This window comes from Phocoena phocoena, chromosome 4 (assembly GCF_963924675.1).
Source record: "Phocoena phocoena chromosome 4, mPhoPho1.1, whole genome shotgun sequence".
In the NCBI taxonomy this organism is placed as follows: domain Eukaryota; kingdom Metazoa; phylum Chordata; class Mammalia; order Artiodactyla; family Phocoenidae; genus Phocoena; species Phocoena phocoena.
The window spans coordinates 117,199,731-117,222,778 of record NC_089222.1 but is presented as its reverse complement, the minus strand read 5'-3'; the positions used below and the strand labels follow the sequence as shown (position 1 = coordinate 117,222,778).

Genomic DNA, 23,048 nt, shown 5'->3' with positions numbered 1-23,048 from the left:
ACAATTGCCCTAAATCCAGAGGCCTCAGAAGATAGAAATCTTTGAATTTATGTCTTAATTGAAAATCTCTCTGATACAAAGAAACACGTCTAAAATAATGTAGTTGGATGAGCAGGCAAGTCTCCGTCCTCCCAGGTTTTATTTTCTTGAGGAATGGAGACTCTCATGCACTCCTACTGCAGTGTGTGTTTACATGTTATATATATATATATATGTTATATATATATATTATAATGTTATCCTGAAATTACCTAACTGTCGAGCTATGCTAGTAGACTACATGCTCCTTGAATGTTGGGACCACACTCTTTCAGTGATGTAACCTCAGCACCAAAATCTCTGTTTAGAATGATATTCATTCATTGTTGATTGGTTTGCTTAATGAAAATTCCCAGCAGGAAATGAACAGAACCTGGACAAATTCACAATGAGGAGCTAATAACCACTTAGAAACAAAGTGAAGGAAATTGTCTAGAGTAACTACCAGGGTTTTGATTGGCATGCAGAAGAGTCTGCAATGTTTCACTTGTGATTGACTTGGAGGCGGAATAAAATAATGAAGATACTTTCAGGCTGGGATAGGTAGCTGAGATGAGGGTTATTTTTCTATCCAGGATATTACCATTTTTCTCATTTAAAAATAGAAGCAAAGACATTAATTATTAGGATTCAGCTAGTGTGCTGGACTGATCAACAGTATGCATCTAAAAATGTTTTCATTTATTAAGCTCCTCAAGCAAGGTCAAGTAGCTGTGCCAATTATTGTTAGATCCAGGTTCCTTGCAGTAGATACTATACAGGCTTTTTGGGCTCAATCCTTCCCAGGGTTTATAACACAGGAAATATATTAGTATCCTTACCTACTGGTTATATTCTCTAATTATAATGCAAGTAGCTTGTGTGTTTCTTAATTAATACATAACCTGTTGATAATGTAACAAGGTAGTACTGGAAGCTCAAAAGTAAGTTTTACCAGGAACCAGATAATAGATCATTTGTCTCACTTGCTAAGGGAGTTTCTGCATGTATGTGAAGTAATTTTTGCAGGTTGGGCATGACTGGGAATAAAGAGACTTAGCCCACAGTCAGTTGGGGTGACGTGACCTCATAGATCTCATCCTGATTGGGCAGAAAAACATCATCACTAACCACTTCAGCAAATATTGCTTAGTGCAGACTGGAGAGGCTGTGCTCACTGAACGTTTGTGGGCTTGAGGTATCGAGGTAGATATCATCTTTGTTAAAAAGAGGTTTTTCTGAGCTTTCTGAAGTTAAATGTGATTTCTATAGAGATTTATATATTATGCTCACTTTTCACCAACATCACACCCATGCTATCAATTTACTTTTCTTGATGGTAAGTAAATTAATGAGAGACAAACTCAATTCTGATTTAACTAGCTTTACAGGGATGTACAGAAACAGAAAACAGTGGTAGGATATGGACACTCTAAAGCTCCTGAGCTTTCAACACAGACCAGAGTGGCTGCAGTTGGTGTGCCATCGATTCTTTAGGATGATATTATAGGAGCCAACTCTACTCCTCCAGCCTTCTGCCCCTTCCTAGAGAGAGGGAAGGCTGGGAACCAAACAGCCAAGTCATCCTTGGGGAATACCTACTGAAATCACATCTGCCACAGGCCACATCTACCCTAAGGGAGAATACACCCAGCTCTTAAATATATTTAAATTGAGATGAAGCTGAACAACCAGTGTCACATCTATCTTTTCATTTTGTTCACCACCCTGATAAATGGGCCTATTTTCATTTCTCTAAGTGCCTGACATCAAGAGTGCTTCCTTACCACTGAAACATGCAAGTGGGCTAAGACGGACTGAACAGCTCTCTGTTAAGTCATTGAAACGAGGTCAACAATTGTCGAAACCCTCCAGCAACTGGTCCATAGTAGAATATTGGCCCAAGCTGGTCAAAGAAGAAAATATCTGGAGAGAAAAAAATTAGGGTAAAATTGAAAGTGTTGAATTGCAGTGCTAATGAGACACCCAGGTGGGTATACTCTGTAGGCACAGGAGAAAAAGGTCTGGGGATGCCGCTTTGGGTGTTCCGGCAAGAGGGAGAGATCTCACTCTCTAATCACCCATCAGTTATTTTAGCAATACAAAGGAAGGGGTTGACTACACATCAGTGTACAATGCCCCAGCACGTGGACGGTGCTAAAGGAACGGTAATAATTCTTAACGCTGTTTCTTTCATTAAACTGTTACCAAAAACATTTTTACATCAGAATTTTATAATAATCATGTAACAATAAATTAGTTATTATCTTATTATAGCTGCATTCAATGCTAATGTTTCAAAGGTGATATACTTGTTTTAACAGCAATACATTTGAAACCATACCTCAGGACGCGTCATTTCAGCAAAGATTTCAGGGTGCGTTCTGCATTCATCTTTTTGACCAAGTTTAAATGTAATTTCCGTCTTGTTCTTCAACTGCCTTGTTTTTCAGTATTACAGAAACTCATTTACAAAATAAAGTAGTGAATGTGAGAATAAAAAGATGATTGTTCACAAATTCCAAGCTTCTAGCATTTGAAGCAGAATGTGTACACATATACTTAAATAAATAGATTTTGAGAGTGGAGAATTAAAATTGGAAAGATAATTTAAATACTGAAGGAAAATAATTTAAATAATTTTTAACTCAAAGATATAACATTGGGAAAATTGATAATTTAAAATAATACAGGATTGTAGATGATATTAACCCTTTTAAGGAAAGTTTTATATTTTCTAATAACAAAATACAAAAGTGCTCAGTAAGTGACTTTTGATTAATATTTTAGTACAAGTTCATTATAATACTAAAATATAACAACTCAAAGTGCATTTCTTGTTAACAACACCATTACAAATACAAAAAGCACACTATATTATTTTTAAGTTTTTGTCATTCAAGACAAAAATTGAATAGCAAATCAGAGGTCATATTATTATATATTTCAAAGAAGACAAGAAAGCCATGGAATTGGTCATTTACTGGAATACAGAGTTTTCTTTTCTTTTAAGAGAATGAAGACCAGTGTAGATACATTTCATTAGAATGTAAATACTAGTGCCTTTTTTTCTTACACTTTCGGAAATTTTGGCTATATTCATTTCCTCTATTGTTTTCTGTGCTACTATCACTATCACTGGTTTGTTTTTGCCTCTTGCGTTTATTCATCTGATAAAGGTCAGAGTCACTTGGTTGTTGGTGTGCCCATTCATAAGAGCTGGGTCCAGCCTCTAGATCTGGAACACAATTCAGTGAGGAAGACACAGAAGTGCTATTAGGAAGTGGTGCTGTCATCTCATAGTAAGGAAGCTGCAGTGCTGGATTATATGCATGCCACTGCTGTGGAAAAAACCCACAAATATTCATCTACCAAAACAAGCCCACAAAGTTAGGAAAAAAAAAAAAAGAGTTAACAGTTTACATTCATTACACAAATAACTACAGGCAAACCAAACCATGTGTTGGTATAAGAAGGACAGTGACTTTTCATACTAGGGATATGGTAGTTTTCTTAAACGGTTAACATAAAGATTCAAGGTAGTGTATAGCTTACTACAATACAGATTAGTGCTGTCCTATCGAAATATAATGTAAGCCATGTATGTAGTTTTAAGTCTTCTAGTAGCCACAATATGAAAATAAAAATGAAACAGGGGCTTCCCTGGTGGCACAGTGGTTGAGTCTGCCTGCCGATGCAGGGGACACGGGTTCGTGCCCCGGTCCGGGAGGATCCCATATGCCGCGGAGCGGCTGGGCCTGTGGGCCATGGCCGCTGAGCCTGCGTGTCCGGAGCCTGTGCTCCGCAACGGGCGAGGCCACAACAGTGAGAGGCCCGCGTACCACAAAAAAAAAAAAAAAGAAACAGGTGCAATTAAATAATGTAATTTATTTATCCCCAAATATCCAAAATATTATCATTTCAACAAGTAACCAATATAAAAGTTGTTAATGAGATATTTTACTATTTTTATACTAAGTCTTTGAAATTTGGTGTGCCTTTTATAGCATATTTAATTTGGATGGTAAATTTTCATTGAAAATACTTCATCTGAATTCAGATTACATAAAATTTAGTTGAAAAAGTAGATATACTACCCAAGTTATTTCAAACATACTTAAAAGTTTTACAATAACTGAATGAAGTCTCTGTTTTTAAATTTAAATTAATTAAAATTTTAAAAAATTTAAAACTCAGCTCCTTATGGATGGCTGATGGCCACCATATTGTACAGCAGTTTTCAATTGTTAAGATAGACACTTCCTTGTTTTTAAAATAGTTTTTAACTCAAAGTAGATTAAAGATTAATAGAGATAACATGATCTTGTGTGTGTGTGTGTGTATGTGTATTTCTCATCTCATCAAAGATTAAAAAAATGCCAGAAAGAAGATATTGACAGTTTTAGACAAGAACTGGCAGTTTATTAATATCTCACTATAACTAAGAAAAGATTGTTCTAAAGGTTAAATTATCAATTTTCCTTATGTTTGCAAAGTGAAAATGGCTATTTGAAAAATCTGAAGCTCACAGGTATGTGGGATGTTTGCAAGAAATCACATCCTATGAATCATAATACCTACCTGTGTTATAGTCCCACATATTTTATTAACAAGTTGTATAATCTTGGGCTTGTTGATTAATACCTCTGAACCTCAATTTTATTATGTATAAAATGAGGAGCTAGAAAAAAAAATTTCATAAGTTCCCCTTTAACAATATAGACCATCATTATGATTTCTAGGCCAGAACGATATTTTTGAGAGTCTTCGGAAATAATGTCGTTTACTCTACCAGTTGAGAATCTTTGCCTTTAGTTAAAAGAAGAAATTTATTTTTAAAAATATCCATGTCCAAAAGCAATATATTTGTAATTGATGATTACATTTTACCAAAATGTTTCACTAAATGAAATTATTCGATTCTAAAAGCATATCTTCTAAAATAGTCATTTTTTTCCACTTTTTTTATTGGCGTATAATTGCTTTACAATGCTGTGTTAGTATCTGCTGTACAGTGAACTGAATCAGCTATATGTATACATACACCCCCTACCTCTTGGACCTTCCTTCCCCTCCATCCCACCCATCTAGGTCATCACAGAGCACCAAGCTGAGCTCCCTGTGCTATACAGCAGGTTCCCACTAGCTATCTATTTTACACATGGTACTGTATTTATGTCAAACCTAATCTCCCAATTGATCCCACCCTCTCCTTCCCCCTGTGTGTCCACATGTCCATTCTCTACGTCTGCATTTCTATTCCTGCCTTGCAAACAGGTTTATCTGTACCATTTTTTTAGATTCCACATATGTGCGTTAATATACGACATTTGTTTTTCTTTTTCTGACTTACTTCACTCTGTATGACAGACTCTAGGTCCATCCACATATCTACAAATGACCCAATTTCATTTCCTTTTATGGCTGTGTAATATTCCATTGTATATACGTGCCACATCTTCTTTATCCATTCATCTGTCGATGCACATTTAGGTTGTTTCTATGTCCTGGTTATTGTAAATAGTGCTGCAATGAACACTGGAGTACATGGGTTATGGGTATATGCCCAGCAGTGGGATTTCTGGGTCATATTCTATTTTTAGTTTATTTATTTTAGCTCTATTTTTTAGTTTTTTAAGGAATCTCCACATTGTTTTATACAGTGGCTGTATCAATTTGAATGAGAACTCTATAGTCAAATTTTACTTGTACCACAGTGAATCATCACTAGCACCTGCTCCTTTTCTGTTGACACACTGGCTGTTTGCTTATGTACTATGTGTAGGATTTCAGATGATTGCGTTAGAGCAGACTGCCATTGGGGCATAGAACTCAGGGCAGCTGCTGCCTTCATTCTAGGTTTAGATTTGAGCAGCTTAAGTTCCAAGTAGTTTTCATGTTCTTTATAGTTTGTATCATGCTATATATTGAACGAAAGGCATACCAAACTTACCATCTTCGGAAAGAAAAGATATTCCTGAGGTAAAGCTGCATTATTAATTGGAGAGAACTGCATGGGAAAGGAAGTTCTGCCCACGACTTCTTCATTTCTTGGGGGACGTAAAAGAAGTAACACAAAGTTACAATTCCTATGCATAAATGTCCTTTACTCTTATAATAAGATAGGTCTTCATAATTTAAAAAAAAAAGAGTTTCTCTAAAAGAACTCAATTAAGATAACTTTAAACACACGATCATTATTACACTGGTAATGTAGTGACACAGCAGTACCACAAGTCTTACTAATTACTACATATTGAAAGCTCAATATTTAGAGTCACATTTGGCTTTCTGACAGGAAAATGTTAATCAATGTTATAGTTGTATAAAGACAAAGAACACTTAGATATGAAGAAAGCAAAGCAAGTCCTTAATAATCACCAAGGGTACATTCAATCTTCTACAAAAAAAAAAAAAAAGCGAAAGAAAGGTAGAAATGTTCTCAATTTATTTTTGAAGGAATGTTCACTGTATAACTACAAAAATTATGTTCTTTCCTAAATGGTCTGCTGATGTTAACATGAACACATAATATCTGCTGATTTCTTCCACACACTACCTAAAACAATACCAATCCCTAATTTAAAAGCAGTAGTGTCCTAAAGTTTTATTTATACATGTAATATTTGCTTCTATGGAGATGTCTAATAAATTCCAATGGTATGCATAGTGACTAGACTCTACAGCTAGTCATTAGCCTACTTGCTCCATAGTATTCCACAATTTTAATGCTAATACTACTTATCTTAGGACAGGAAGTTTACTGTGGGGAAGGGTGAAATTAATACAGGCAGGTGGAGGCAAAGGCAAAGGCAGGAGAATAAGAGGAAGCAGTCAGATTGATAAGTAAGTGGTGAGAGTAGTATCACAGAAGCCAGTGGAAGATGCATTTCATTAAGGAAATACTTAGTGTCGGGTGTTACAGAATAGTAAACTGGGTAAGCACCAAAGCTACTCAATTGTTGATCAGAACGTTCCTGATAACCTTTAAAAGAACAACTTCCCCATAACAATGGGGTTAAGAAGTGAATAGGAGGTAAGGATGCGAAAGATAATTTTTCAGTGAGAGGAAGGGGAAAAATATAACAGCATGATTTGGAGGTAGAGTTCAAGGAGATTGGAACATGTGTGTGGGGTAAGTGATGGAAAAGAAACAAGATAAAAAGTGCAATGAAGTTATAGAGTGGGGAAGATACAACTCAGTAACAGAGGTGGTGAGATTAGCACCGTTATGAAAACAGCTGCCGACTTTCTAAAACCATTATCTTTCCTATGTAAATCTCAGGGCATGCATAGTTGTCTCCACAGAGGAATCACATGTAAATTGGGAAGAGCTGTGAGTTGAACCATGTCAACTCAAAATTTATATGTTGAAGTCCTAACCCCCAACACTTCAGAATGTGACCTTATTTGGAAATAGCGTTGTTGCAGATGTAATTAGCTAAGAGGAGGTCATACTGGAGTAGGATGAGCTAAACAGGTACCCTTATTATAATCAAAAGGGGAAATTTGGAGATGGATGCACACAGGGAGAACACCATATGAAGATGAAGGCGGAGAGCCGGGTGATGCTTGTACAAGCCAAGGAATATCAAAGATTGCCAACAAACCGGGACAAGCTATGAGAGAGGCCCAGAACAGACTCTTTCTCACAGCCCTCATAAGGAAATCTAGCAGACACCTTGATCTTGGACTTTGAGGCTTCAGAACTGTGAGACAATTCATTTCTGTGTTTAAGCACTCTGTTTGCAGTACTTTTTATGGTAGCCTTAGCACGCTAATACAGGAACTATTTATTAAAAACAGAACTATTTATTGCCTAAGAGGCAATAACAAGCACAAAAACCCATTTCCAAGAAAGACTATAGGGTATAACAAGTGCACCATTTTTCTCTGCACAACACTTCTAGAACATGATAACCTTTTCCCATTCTTCCTTTATAATGAAGCACATACTAGAAGAATAAGGTACAACCAGTGAAGTGGAGTATTATGGAATATACACATATTTCTGATCTTCTACCCTAGAATTTGTGATGATTAAAAGTACATCAATCATAAGTAGAGAATGCGAGTTACTGCCATCTTCTAGCTGTTTATCTAGTCTTTCTTCTTCTGCCCCAAACCTAGCAATAGCTTGTTTTTTCCAAACTCCTGAGAAAAAAGAGGTATCTTTTCCCACTAGAAGAAGAGGGGAAGCTTTTATATTACATAAAAGGCTCAATTCATGAGTCCATAGTTCCTCTCATATGAAGGAAGTGAATCACTACCCCTTTTTGCTAACATTCGCTGAAAGTATTTACTGGATGCTTGCTATGTGCTCAGTATTTTAAATACCTTGAATTTATTACAAAATTTGATTCTCACAATAACCTTCTGAGGTACTATCCTCATTTTAGAGATGGGCTACAGGGTGATAATCTGTCCAAGGTTAATAAAGTGGCAGAGGCAGGATTCAAATTCAGGCAGTCTGGTTTCAGTACCTATTTTGTCTTTATTTCACTGATACAGAAATGTTGGGGAGAATGAAGACATGGAGAACACCGTGTTATACTTGGAGTGCAGTACTTCTCCTAAAGATAAGACTGGGAAATTGTCAGTTCTAAGAGGCCACTCTTCCATGCCTAGGAGGGCTGATATAATTAGCAGGCATGGGAGGTTCAGCCGTTGTTAGCCTACTGGAGAATACTCAGTTCTGCTACAGAAAACACAAAAAAACAGGGATGGATGAAACTCACAAGAAATGCTTAGGGTAGCCTTTAAGTAAGCTACACTGATGCAGCAGAGGGAGAAACAGGGTCTACGAATATTAGTGTAACCAGAACTCAGCTAATACGAGTTGATGAGATAGCAATGAAACCGTGTTAGAAACAGAATAAGCAAGTGGCTTGGGAGACACAGGCAGAATTCATAATATATATTAAATACGCATAATAAATTAGTATGTTTTAAGAGATGCCACAGATAGATCCGATAGAAAATATGATGGAACAAATAAGATTGTTACTCATAGAAAGAAAGGGAAGGAAATACCTAGTACTTATCATGGCACCTATGGGCTAACAGTTTTGCTGCTCCTGTTTTTGTTCTGCCTAAGAAACTCAGATAGAACCTGTGAGCATCTAGCTCCTTCTGTAGCCAGGTGTATTTGCCCCTATGTCTTTTTGAGAGAGCAAGTGAGTGAAACTAGCTCCGGGAACTTTCTATCTGAATGGAATTCGTTACTCAAACCTCAACTCTAGGGTTCATGACCACACTATCAGTGGGAAAGGTTGATGCAGAGAGAGAAACAGGGCATATGAATATTAGTGTAATCAGAACTCAGCTAGTATGCTCCTTTCGCTCATTTATGCTAACTATCCACTGTCTTTCCTTTTGCTTTTCAGTATCCAGTATCTTTCCTTTTGCTTTTGACTGTATCTTTTAAATTGTTTTACTAAATGCTGTTATTTGAGCATCTTATTTGGTTTCGGAGACTTTCTGTTCCACGACCTTTGGGATAGCTGCACTGAGAGTGTCCTTGCAGGCTACCATTGCATCGAGAAATCAGCCTACACAAAACTTGAGAATATTTTGAAAATTACCATAGAGAAGTTTTTAAAAATAGTAACATAAACGGTAGAGTAGCTTAATGTCAGAAGGCTTAATTTTAAGCCTACCAACTATCACTTTTTCATCTTTGTGCCCTTGGCAATTAGTTAACTTTTGCATCTCTATGTTTATTCAAGTATAAAATATGGATAATAGTGCCTCTGTGATCCATCGCAATGAGACTTTGGATGCTTAAGTGATTTAACAGTTATGAAAAGTACGCAGTAACCTATAAAGAATGCCACAAATATAGATCTCTCCCACCTACTGCAGAAAATATTGACTGAACTTTAAATGAAAATATTTTCTGTTGCTTTTCATGTTTTCAGGAAAAATGAATTCCTTAATATTATCCTATGTCTAAACAGTAAGGTTTTACAGTAGTCCAGAATATATAAAAACCCTTCCTGGCGTGAGACCATATTTATTTGCTTTACCTTTATGAAAAAAATATTTTTAATTACCTGTAGCTGTGTGAATTTATCTTAACACAGCTCTCAAAACTTTGGTTAGCTGGATCACAAGAGCGAGAGCTCCCTTTAAAAGAAACAGAATAACAGATTACTTCATGGTACAAGTTTCTGGAGTTCTCACCTTAAACCATTTTAAAAAATTCCATATAAGATACATGAATATATCTTTGATCTCCCAATATTCTTAGGTTGTTTACATCACTATAAATGACTGAATTATAACCAAGCTTTGTCCAAAGCAATGAGTGTAGAAAAGAATTATGTTGACATGGGGCCATATAAGACAGGTGATGCTATTTGGTTCTACACACCTGGAAACTAAAAATGTCAAATACACACCTGGAAACTAAAAATGGCAAATAATCAGTGTTATTTGCCTCCTGTTTTGAAGGCATGAGCTCTCTAAACTGTACTGACAAAAGTGAATGCAACCTGACAGGATAATGAGCAGCTGGCTGGGGATGTGTCAGAACACGATATGGCCTGGCCCGTTTTACCAGTCAGTATGAGTTAACGGGACAGTACGTGAGAGCATGATGCAACCAATTAATTATCTTTGCAAAGACAAAATAAAACAAAATGAAATGCAAAGTTATGCTTTTCCTTTGCAAAAAGGCATTGTTTGCTTATTCTTATTTTTTTTAGTACAGCAAGAAGAATAAAAACCAAACAAACAAGAGATACATCAATAAACCTGAATCATTAGGGGAGGTAGGCAACATAAGCATTGCAAACATTGCAGCAAAAACATAAGCATTGCTTCTATCAGTCCCTCAAACTATGAAAGGGCTAGAGCAATAGTACAATGTTCTCTGGGCATCTAATCAAAGATGATCAGTTCTTGACATGTAGCAGGAGAAGGCATTTGAGGCCGTTCATGTCAGGAAGCTTTCTTCCATTAAGGGTCAGCCTTTGGCCAGCTGCTTTTACGGGGACTCAGATCCAGGGTGATATGTATAGCATGATAACACCAGGAGAAGAACTAGGCACCCACCTTATCTTCCAAATAGTAGATATTTGACTCCATTGACAAGAAGATCAGCAAATAGCATTGCTATATAGAAACTAGAGTTGTGTGTCCCCAGTTCATTTAGATTTGTTTAATTCTTAACAGCCAATAGCAACTATCATAGCTATTTGCTGGCTGACATTAAAATAGAACATTTAAAATTTTAATACACAAAAGATGCTATAGAGTTGGCAACCTAATTGGTAATATTAACTAATTGCATAACATTATGAATGTGTTCTGAGAAATTTTAAGAGACTACAGGGGCACTGTTTTGGTCTTAGGCTATAATATAGAAAACAAAAATGTTTACACCTCTGGGAACAGCACCACCAACAAAACACACTTGGAAGATCATCAGTGACAAAACCTACCAAATCGATACTGCACATTAATTGGTCTTCCATATAAACGAATTCCATTCAGCAAAGCTATGGCATAAGACACTGATTCTGGGTGTTTAAAGCAGACAAACCCAAAAGACTTCGGCTTTCCTTCTCTGTCTTTGCAGATAGTCACTTTGGTTAATGGCCCAGCCTGTAAGAAACTTAAAAATTATTTTCTCATAAATCTAAAGTTTTTTTTACACTGAGAAAATCAAGTATACTCAACTTTAGACTAAAAAAAAATCTGTTAGCAATAACAGCTCTGTTAATAATGTATTTTCCTAACAATAAATATCATACTTACACTTTCTTGGCATTTTTCTGGCTCATCAAAAAATATTTATGGTGTTAAGATCAGGAAATTTTAGGTAATAGTTCCAAATCTTAAAAGGAAAGATATGTTACCCTTATGTTAGTCCTAACAAAACAATTTAGAGTGCATTTAAATCTAAGGTTAAAATACTACTTTGTCTCCACACATATTAACAGTGTATAACTCAAAAATAATTGAAATGACAAACCCAATATTCTTTGACTTATCATAAAGAAACTGGTAACATTACATCAAAGCCTAATTTTTTCTGACAAGATTAAACATTTTCACAGGAGAAACTAAATTTTTGATCTATATAGAAACTGTATTTTGATCTGGTAATCCCATTTGGTAAATATTCCCAAAGGGAAAAATGTTTTAATATGTTTAACACTTTTAGGTAGGTGCATTATTTATAAGAATGAAAAATGAGGAAGGCTCTAAATCCAACAACAGGAGAATATTATTCCATGGTGTATCATTAAAATAGAATAAAATAAATTGAAAATATTCAGATTTTATTGATAATAAAACCTATAATTAGCAATACAGAGTAAAAAAGCAGAGCCAACTATTGTAAAATGTGTTAATTACAACCAAAAGAATGTTACCTCTCCACCATGATAGTGATTTGAGGAAGTGCTCACCAAGACTCACAATAGCTAAGAGTTAATGGTGAACAGCTCATAGTTTTCCATTGTACTTTAATGATTGATTACTGATCTCTGTTGAGTTGGATAAGTACATTAAGAAATTGTTTCTAGTCTAAAGAAAAATGTTAATTATCATCTTCAAAATGATGCTGTATTTTAAGATTCAATCTTTCTTTTTTTATTCTCTACTTTCCCAGAGAGTAGCTCATCCTCCCTTCTGTCTTCAAGAGCCACTGCATCAACAAATCTATTTTTCCCACTCATGCCTCATTCATGGAGACAGTCTCCTAGAGACCTCCATGTGATTGTGTTTCAAACTCAACATATTTGAAACTGAATTCATTATCCTTCTCCTTGAAATCTCTACTTTAGTATTTCTTGGTTAAAAGTACAAAGATATTGAAACTGATGTCCACTCTTCCAAGGATAAGCAGAAATTTGAAAGAAACCAGTAAAAAGGATAACTACATATAGTAATAAAGTAAATCAATTTTAATCGGTACTTTTCCACTGCTGATATTAAATATATAAAATCGCGAATGGACAGAATGTGCTTACATGATTTGAGTTTCACAAATTCAAAACTATGCCCATGCATTTTTAAAGTCCAGCAAGAAGGCTTGCCAGTAGCAACAATCACATCAAAACTTTTTAGTCTCTTTAAAACAGAATGAAACACATAAACAGTGTGGCCAGTTGTCAAGATCTGCTAACTTCTGCTGGGTTGAAGCCTTCCTAAAAGATACCTCACTTTAGCAAATTCTTCTAGAATAGAGAAGGGCTTAGGCAAAAATACAAACGTATGGTTGGTTGTCTGAACTGTTAAAAGAGATGAATATTTTGTTTAGGGAGAAATTATAAGCAATGAGATCTACCTATATATCTTGTAGATCCACATACAACTGATATAGATCCAGTCCCTACTGACTAGAAATAATATATGTGCATGGGGGCCTTCATGCCTATCCCATTCCCCTCATCAGTCCCCTCTGCTCCTTTTTTGTTAGCTCAACATGAAAGAAGCCTCCTGGAGAAAAAGAACTGTAAGTTTTCTTTCTCTCTCTCTCCCCCTCCTTCCCTCCCTTCCTCCCTCTCTCCCTCCCTTCCTTCCCCCCCCCCTTTTTTTAAGTTAAAATGATAAGTTTCAAGTAATACGGGGAGAACAACATAACCATAGGAAAAGACAAGTATTAGAGTAGATTAAAAAGGGCGAGTTTAAAAAAGACGGCAAGTTAGAAGAATAAAAGCCTTAAAATCAACAATATTTTTCAAATAATAAAAATGTTTTATGTCCAGGAAAGGAAACTGAGTTCCTGGAGGAAATTCTATCAAATTGTGTGTATCTGTAATTAACAGAGGGGTGCTTTAGTTCAGAGATGACGGTAGAGCCTTTCAGAAACTACATAAAGAACGCCTTTCACCTCTGGTACTCATACTTAGCCTTTGATATTTAGTTTTGCTATTGCTCCCTTTGAACTTGCCCTTATTCTGATAGGAGGAAGTCACTCTTGATTTCTCTTGATGTTAGTATCAGTAGTATTATCGATAGCAATGGTAGTGATATTAGTAGTGGCAGCAGCAGCAAACACTTAGTAAGGGCCAGGTTCAGTTTTGTTTTATCTGGATTAGTTTATTCAATCTTCACACCACATCATATTGTGGATACTATTACTCTCACTGACATTTGAGGAAACTGGGCACTGAGCTACTCATTTAGTTGGCCAAAGTCACATTGTTGACATCAGAATTCACACTCTAAACAACTTTTCTGTACTATGTGTCCCTCTTTTTTGCAGATTATCTTAAATCATGGTAATTAATTTGAAATTTCTCCTTTTAGGAAGACCAAGGACTGTCTCTTTAATTTGTATGTCCAGCACCTTACTTACTGTTTGCCACATAATTGTGGATCATTAAATGGTTAAATGAATGGCTGAATGAAGACATCTCTTTAGCAAGTGAGACCTATGTGTATACAGTAGGTGAGTGTTTACAGGAGACAGGAGTTTTAATCCTGGAGGTACCAGGTCTGGAAAAGTTTTCATAAGATTCTTAGTATGAAATAAAGGGAACTGGCCAGGGAATCAATTGGTCACAGTCACGACTTGGCTGCCCAAATCATTTCAAATCTCATTTATCATTCTGGAGTAAAAATACTTGCCGTGTAAAAGGGCATAAGTAATGCATATGGAAACATGTTAAAATGTATTCCTCTCATTTCGCGGGATGTAAGGCGTGAGGTGCTTATTACCTGAAGCAAGACAGCGACAGGGCTGTTTTGTGTTTTGCCTGAACACACCCAAGGCCCAGGCAGCGCCTCTGAAAAGCCCTTACTCAGGGCTGGGGGTTGAAGGGCGCCCAGTCACTGCTCACCCCAGGACTCTGCAGTGGGGATAGGATGCGGAAGGGATGGGGAAGGGGCGCATTCTGTCACTTCACTACCCAGTTGCTCACCTGGTGACAGGTGCGCCAAAGCGGAACTAAATTAAAACCAAGGCACAGGATGGGGCGGGAAGAGGGCCGGGCTCCGGATGGTTCAGGTGCGGCCCGCCCCTCTGGCTGCGTTTCCGGCTCGACGCGCCCTGCCCCTCAGCCACCCCTTCCCCGCCGACAGTACCTGAAGGAACAGCTCGTAAAGAATCTCTTCCCGCACTCGGGCCTCTAAATTTCCCACAAACACCGTTCTGTCGGCTTCCTCCTGAGCAGGGAACATGCCTTCGCCTCGGCCCAAGAACGGAGGAGGCCTCGAGACCACGACCCCTCGCCTCGAGACCACGACCCCTCTCCTCACCCGCGGAGCCGGCTACGAGAGCGCTCAAGGGGCGGAGCGAGGCTGCGGCGCCACGCCCCCAGCACCCCGTGGTAACCGCCCAGCGCGCCTTCGCCACGCCCCGGATCCGGCTGGGACCTTGGGAGAGTGAGTGAGAATAAGTAAGATTAGTGTGCAAGGGGCGTTGACCTCTTGCTTATGGAGGTTCCTTCATTTAACAGGGCACGACATTATGAATTGATTTTGGATTTATTCAACAAACATTTTAAATAAAATGACTATAGAGGTGATTTAAAACATACTAACTTCATTACAGAAGCTCCCAGGCTAAGGGGGAAGACTAATTTCTTTGCTTCCAAAGAGTAAATGAATAAATCATTGGGATTTGAAATTTGTATTCTTCATAAAATACTTTTTGAAAGAGTGAGTGCATGCATGCATGCATGCATGTGGATACAGTAGAGTACTAGAATTAGTTTATTTACCTAGGAAGCGCTCCCTAGTGAAGTCTTTGAAAATGGACACAGGTTTTAAGTGGACTGCAGAAGGCATTTGAACTTGAGAAAACAGACTATACCAAGGAATACTGGAAGGAATATAGCAAGTTTTGTTACTGAAGCCAGAATTCTTGAGGATGGCTGCTGGGTGATTGTGGTAGGATCCAATGTTTGTATTTTGTATCAGGGCTGTACTTTGTAAGCTGTGGGACCAGGGTGAAGAATTAATTCTTACTTGAAGATTGAAAAAAAAATCCTAAAAACAATAAAGATAATTAAAAGAAAGGAGGAAGAAAACTTACTCAGAATCTCAGTGCTTTGATAAATTAACTGTCAACTGTTAACTTGGCTTCCTTTCTGACATGATATGTCTACATAGGACCCTGAAATCATCCTGTAAATATGCAAGTAATCACTATTTGGCCTTTACTTAGGTGTGGTGATCATTCATTTTTAACTGAAAAGATACTCTTTTACATGGTTACTGGACCAAAGAAATCATCTTTTCTAATGAAAAGGGACACATTTTTAGAATTCTGATTTCTAACTGAACTCTGACAGTACTTAATTTTATGACTTTAAGCAAGTGATTTCACTTTTTGAAATTCAAGTTCTGTTTCTTAAGGAACAGATTGGACTAATATAATTACCTCATTTAATAGATATTTTCTGAGTGCTTATTACGTGCCAGGCACTGTTTTTAATCCTTGGGAAACAAAGGTGAGTATAAAGATCTGCCCTCCTAAACCGTACAGTGTAATGGGAGAAACAGACTTCTTGAACATATAAATATAAAGTCATGTGTCAGTAACTTTCACTAGTTACCTTTGGTTGATATATTATGAATCTATAAGTCCTGTCTTCATTTCTTCTTTCTTTCTTCTATCATCAATATTGTTGTAGTAGGGTAGGAGGGGGTTGAGAAAACTTGCACGTTGTAGGCATGTAACAAATATATGTTGATCAAATGAGTGGATACTTGCAGGTCTGTATTATGTGTAGACCTATTTATTTTTAAAATTCATTTACCCCATAAATTTTATCCAGACCAAGATATTTTCTCTTTAACTTCCCCTCAGACACTGCTTATCTGGGAGCTGTAACTTCAGGTTTCATTGTAAAATATGTAGTGCATATAAGTCATGATCATATTTTCTTGCTGGATTGAAATTTGCATCATTCTTTGTCTACAGTGTGTATGATTTTGGTGTTATCACATCCTCTTTTCTTTTGGCAGTACATAAGTTTATGGCCCATGTACTTCTAGAGTAATTATTTAATGTTTTAAGCTCTGAAGGTCAGCTCAATGCAGTTAGCTGTTTGCTTAGAATTTGACCTCTCTCTCTTTCTCTCTCTCTCTCTCTCTGTCTCTCTCTCTCCATATATATATATATATATATATATATATATATATATATATATATATGGAGAGAGAGAGACAGAGAGAGAGAGTTTTTCTAATGTAAGCTTACTGTATTTCCTAATTGAAATTGAGTGAATGCTAGTGGTAGGTAAAAAAGAATCCATTTTATTCTCAGAATTTCCTGGGCCATTAGTCACATATAAGGTTTAATGGGTTAAATGAATGAATAAAGAATTAGCTTTTCTTCACTCATATCAAGATGTCTTATACCCCTAACTGCATGAAGACATCAAAAATGAAAATGTATGTGTGTGTGTATACATAGATATAGATGATATAGATATAGATATAGATATAAATAGAGCTCTAGAGTTCCTTTCTCCCCTTTTTTGCCCAGGTGACTTATTCTCTTTTGTAGTTCAGCTCTTTTGTCTCTTTTGTAGACAGCATTTCCTGCAAGGCTTCCCATTCTGCACTGTAGATTAGCTGGCTGTTCCACCTGTGTGGTTCCATAGTTTCCTAGATATACCTTTTCCCAGCCCTCCTCACTGTGAAGTACTGTAGGATAAATATATTTTGGTACCTAGAACAATCCCTGACACCTCTGTAGATGTATCATAAATAGTTGTTGAAATAATACAGTTTGACTAAATGAATATCTCTACATCGTATGTCCAGCAACTAAGTTAAGCCTGGAAATTAATAGATACTTAATAAGAGTTGCATAAATGAGTGAACACATGAATGAATGAATGGAGAAACTTGGGAAATTAATGTTAAGGGAGTGTGGTGGATGCCTTTTAAAAATTGACCTCAATTTTGTCTTCATTTTTTTCTTCTTACTGTCTTTTTGTCTTTTTTCTGATTTTCTTAACCATATTTGTCCCAAGTAAATATAACTTTGTGTTGCTTTACTTACATAAGATGTTTATTGTAAAGAGGTGCTCATAATATTTAAAGAGATAACTAAGAGAGTGAAAATCATCAAGTCTACCATGCAGATATAAACATTTTGGAGGAAAATCCTCCTAACTTTGATCTATACATATATACATGAAGCATATTTTAGGAAAATAAACCTTACTATACATACTGTTTTTTAGCTTGCCTTTTATAACCCCAAAACCATGTAATGAAGGCTTTCTACACCAATAAATACTGATTTCTCTACATCATTAATTTTAATTCACAGTACGTATATAATTAGACTAATCCCCCACTGTTAGACGTTTATATTGTTTCCATTTTTTGGCTATTATACAAATGTTGAGATGAACTTCCTTGCTCATATATGTTTGTGCACATATGTTAGTATTTCTGTGGGAAAGTATCTTGGATATTTAATTACGGAACCAAATGGTAAGATCATTAAGCATTTTGGCACATGTTGCTAAATTATTCAACTTTTTGTGCCACAATATATTCTGACAAAAAATGACTTCCTCATCTCAATAAATACGAGTCAACTACCTACTGTAATTAGCTATAGAGTGCCTAGAAGCTTGCCTCATGCATAGGGCTCCATCAATTTTATATCTTCATCATCATCATTCTCATTTTCAGTCTTATAGTATGATTTATATTGTATGCATGTCTGCAAGATTCTTAAAATAATTTTTTTATATCCAAGGAGACTAAATAGTACATATATATTGTCTTACTAAACTATAGGTCTTTTATATAATATTGCATCATTCCTCAATATTTTGCTATTTAATGCAGTGGCCATGAACAATCCCAACTTTCTCAGTATTGACAGTAAGTGAAAAATATGAAAATGAAATATAATTTTATATTTTGAAACTCTGCCATGTCTTGTCTTAAATGCCAACTTGATATTTTCAATGAGCACTTTAGAATGGCTAAGATGAAAATAATTGGCAAGATTCATATTACAGTGTCACATCAAAGGCACAGAGCAAAAGAAAAATGGTATGTTAAATAGGAAAGGCTTATCTGTTAATTTCATTATAAACTTATTAAGAATTTCTCTAAAGATGAATGACATATTATCTTTCTTCCCACATTCTGAAAAGATGTAGTTTACTTATATCTTTGTTAGAAAAGTATACTTGTTACAGCTAAATGGTGTGGAAGGACCTAGGTTATTTGTTGGTCTCCAGTCAAATTATCGTGGTGGCACCCTTTTAAAACTGAAGTCTCACATAAAATTCCAAGAGATCAAACAGGCCAAAATAATGATGACATCTCATCAGCGGTTACATTTTTCATGATTTTTAAATGAATACCTCATTTTGTTTGTGGTTCCTCTGAAACACCTCCCCAGACCTCAGCATAGTTTCTACTGACTGATGTAAATTAAACAGGTCTGTTCTTAAAATATCTTTGGAAATTTACAGAGACTTGAATTTCCAAAATGCAAGTTTAATTTTTGAACTTATAAGGCATGTACATAGAGAATAGCAATTCTGTATTTTCCTTGCCTACTAAAGTCCATTTCTAAGAAGGAAAATAAGGGAAAAATTAAGTAAACATGTGAAAAGAAATCCTGTAATAATTTTTAAATGTTTGTTATATTGAAAACAGAAATTTTTTTTAAAATTTCAAATAGTAGATCTCAAGAGACAGGCTAGCATTTTGAATTTTAAAATAGCCACTGAGTTTGGGTTGCAAAATGACACAAATATAAAAGGGCCATATTTTATACTTGGCAGCTTGGTGGATATGGATTTTATTATTGATTTTATGGTGTATAAAGACAACTTAGTTTGTAATCAAAATGAACATAAACCACAACTTTTTCTGACTCTTTTCATTTCTAGCATTTTCTAACATTACATTTGCTTTAGGCTTTCAAGAAACATATTCTTCCCAACCACTTCTGAAATCCTGAGGTTTAGAGGAATAAAGAAAGATATTTTTAGCTTTTTCTTTCCCTTAAATTCAACTTGTGTAGATGAATGTTTGTGACTTATTACAGTCTTTAACTTAAAAACCCTTCTCACGAGTACAAGCTAAATTGGAGAAAACAAACTGCCTCACCTTTTCAACAAACAGGGAGGAGCAAAAGCCAGGGGTATTTTACATTAAAACCTATCAGACTGTGACAGTCCTACCAGAGAAACCTTAATGAATTTCAGAATTTCTTTTTTGGTGAACCTGAGTGCTTCTTTTACTTTTATCAGATTCCAAATGAGACTATACATTTTTCTCTGTTTGATGTGCTGGGCAAGATCTGGTAAGAACTAATGCTTTGATTTATCTTTAAAAATTATGTATAAAATAATCAGTATGGTCTGTATTCTGGAATAAATAATGATATGACATTATGGTATAAAAATATACTATGATTATGGGTACTAATTATATCAAACAGATTATTATGAAGAAAGTTCGTGTGTGTGTGTGTGTGTGTGTGTGTGTGTGTGCATGTATGTGTGCTTGGTAAATTGTATGTTCTGTATTTTATTTTACTTTCTAGATAATTAGTAACTAGAAAATCTTTTACAAGGAGCTATAAATAGAGAACAAATACAAGTATTCAAGAGAAATTTAGAATAATTTAATAATGGAGAAATTAATTCAGTATTTGGAAATCATGACTTAATAAACATCTTGTTTCAATTTCATATGTTCAAATAACCCTAACTTTGAGGAAAATTTTTACATGGGTAAATTGTCAATTATAAAAGAAACAGTATAAGCATACTCTACAACTTTTTTTTTGTCCTATTACACTAAACCAAAACAAGTTTACAGTAATAAAGTAGAACTTTATTGTCCTGGTTTACTGGCTTATGGTAATAAAGTTTACTAATTTTAGCAATATCATTTACTACTTTATGGTAATAAAGTAGAACTACTTGTTATACTTTATGATAATAAGAAAAGCAGCAAATTTACAATTCACAATGAATAGTTTTTTTGTAGAGATTTTGCAAAAGCAGGCCATTTCCTTCATTTTAAATTTCTTTTAAAAAAATTCTTGAATGCATACTAGAATAACCTTAAAATGTCAGCTAGAAATTCAAATTATTCCTTATTTCTTTTCAATTAAATTGTAATTTTCAATTGTATATTGAGCTAGAAGTACATTCTGGAAATATTTCAGTTTTACATTCAAATACAGAATCTAAATAGTAATAATATACAGTTTATTATTTATATTTTACTCACTTGGAATTCTCCTGATAGGCATTTTATGTTTTTGTAATGAATAGTAGTGGTGGCTAGTTCTGGTGGCTTGTTCTCCTAGGCCAAATCACTTAACCTCCTTGAACATCAGTTCACTCATTTTTAAATGTAAGTAAAATTTATAATACTATCTCAGTGCATTGTAAAGCTCGAAAGAGATAACATAAATGAGTGATTTGGTCAATTATAAAGCAATATAAATTAGGTTAGAATAATCCACTGTGTTTTCTTCCACATGCATTTTCTCTGTAATTCTCTCAGAGCAATTTCCAGGTGTAGGGCTTCACACTGTATCTACCTGTGTACAGTTATGTTAGACCTGTATGGACTATGTATACCAGAACTCCCTGAGTTATGCATTTAAAAGTGTAGGTGTACCTACCAAATCAGAATCTCTGGGGATGGCCCAGAAACCTAACAATACATTTGAATAAACTTTCCCGGTCATTTTTTACACCCATTTTTAAACCCATGCCTGGGAATTCCTGGTCTAAAGACTTATCAGTCACCTACTTTATTTTGCTTGTGTAGTCAGCTTTATTTTCAACAGCTTTCCAAACATTTGCATAGTTGAAAAAGTTACTGATTGAATATCTTGATTTCTTGTGACATGTTAAATAAATGTATGTTTTCAAAATGTGCTTTGATTGCTGCAGAATCAGAAAATTAAACGTACTGTATCACTTTCTGTCACAAGCGTTCAGGGATTTTAAACTTCTACCTACAGTTTTGTGTCTCAACTGGCTCTATGGCCATGCAAACCTCTGTCTTCAATTCAGTTAATTGTCTTATAGTATCAAATCGGTCAGCCGTTTGTTATCTGGAATTCTGCTGGCCCCAGAAGGTCTTCATTCTTCTTATTACACATGAGTAAATAATCGAGTTAGTGAACTTCTGATAGAGTCTTATTTATGTTGCTCAACTGTTTGCATAATAACTCGTGCCATAAATAAGCCCATGCTTTTCAGATCTCACCCACAAATGTTCTGTTGCTTCTGTGTGACCTTCCACAGGTCATTTAACTTTATCTATTTATTTAATTTATTTATTTTTGGCTGCATTGGGTGTTTGTTACTGTGCGTGGGCTTTCTCTAGTTGTGCTGAGCGGGGGCTACTCTTCATTGTGGTGCATGGGCTTCTCATTGTGGTGGCTTCTCTTATTGCGGAGCACAGGCTCTAGGCACGCGGGCTTCAGTAGTTGTGTCTTGTGGGCTCTAGAGCACAGGCTCAGTAGTTGTGGCACACGGGCTTAGTTGCTCCACGGCATGTGGGATCTTCCCAGAACCAGGGCTTGAACCCGTGTCCCAAGCATTATCAGGCGGATTCTTAACCACTGCGCCACCAGGGAAGCCCCATTTAATCTTTTTCAATTTCACTTTCTTCATACATAAAATGAGGTAAAGGATAGCAAATATAAAACAGTACAGTTCCTACATGGAGTGATTCCTAAATAAACATAAGCAATTATTAACATTACTGATGTTAGTGTTATTGCTGTTAACAAATACATTTCGTTTTCAGAAATGGAGAAAGAGAAGGAAGGAGGTTTTCATGCAGGCTTTGGGGGATAAATGTGGGTTTCAGAGGATTTTCAGAGGAAGGAAGAAGGGTTAAATCTTTCCAGGATGTGTTAGGATTGGTAAATTTTTATGACTGGGTTTTGAGGCCCCTCTGTTATTCATTTGGTCAATGCTGAAAGTTGCAAGACAGACTAACTTGTCTCAGCAGCTAACCGAGTGTACAAATGGGTTTGAAATCAAAGAATATTAGAATAACACAAGTCATAGGGGACCATTTGTTTCAACTCCTTCCATTTAAAG

The 23,048-nt window shown here is 35.8% G+C and overlaps 2 protein-coding genes across 3 annotated transcripts in view; one reads left to right on the top strand and one right to left on the bottom strand.

The window, feature by feature from the left end:
• Nucleotides 1–2,773: 2,773 nt before the first annotated feature.
• Nucleotides 2,774–15,178, bottom strand: RBM11 (RNA binding motif protein 11). 2 transcript variants are annotated; one of them, XM_065876821.1, is made up of 5 exons: nt 15,061–15,178; nt 11,466–11,628; nt 10,074–10,146; nt 5,972–6,068; nt 2,774–3,386 (listed from the first exon to the last, which is right to left on the bottom strand). In XM_065876821.1, exons 1-5 carry the CDS (start codon nt 15,154–15,156, stop codon nt 3,075–3,077), a joined length of 741 nt encoding a protein of 246 aa, XP_065732893.1. In that variant the 5' UTR covers nt 15,157–15,178; the 3' UTR covers nt 2,774–3,074. The 2 variants fall into 2 exon arrangements, with proteins under 2 accessions (XP_065732893.1, XP_065732894.1); XM_065876822.1 differs by having other exon boundaries at nt 3,075–3,386; nt 11,466–11,638; nt 15,071–15,156.
• The window catches only part of LIPI (lipase I), a 68,580-nt gene continuing 60,686 nt past the window's right edge, over nt 15,155–23,048 (top strand). Inside the window, exon 1 of the mRNA XM_065875891.1 lies at nt 15,155–15,360. Within this exon, the coding sequence (XP_065731963.1) occupies nt 15,155–15,360 (206 nt within the window). The remainder of the gene's footprint in view (nt 15,361–23,048) is intronic.

What these genes read in the sequence shown, in the direction of transcription:
- RBM11 (XM_065876821.1), bottom strand. Translation starts at nt 15,156, where the DNA reads ATGTTCCCTGCTCAGGAGGAAGCCGACAGAACGGTGTTTGTGGGAAAT. An exon ending in TTTACGAGCTGTTCCTTCAG is followed by an intron (nt 11,629 to 15,060) that starts GTACTGTCGGCG and finishes AGTTTCTTACAG; the next exon opens with GCTGGGCCATTAACCAAAGT. An exon ending in TAATGTGCAGTATCGATTTG is followed by an intron (nt 10,147 to 11,465) that starts GTAGGTTTTGTC and finishes TTTCTTTTAAAG; the next exon opens with GGAGCTCTCGCTCTTGTGAT.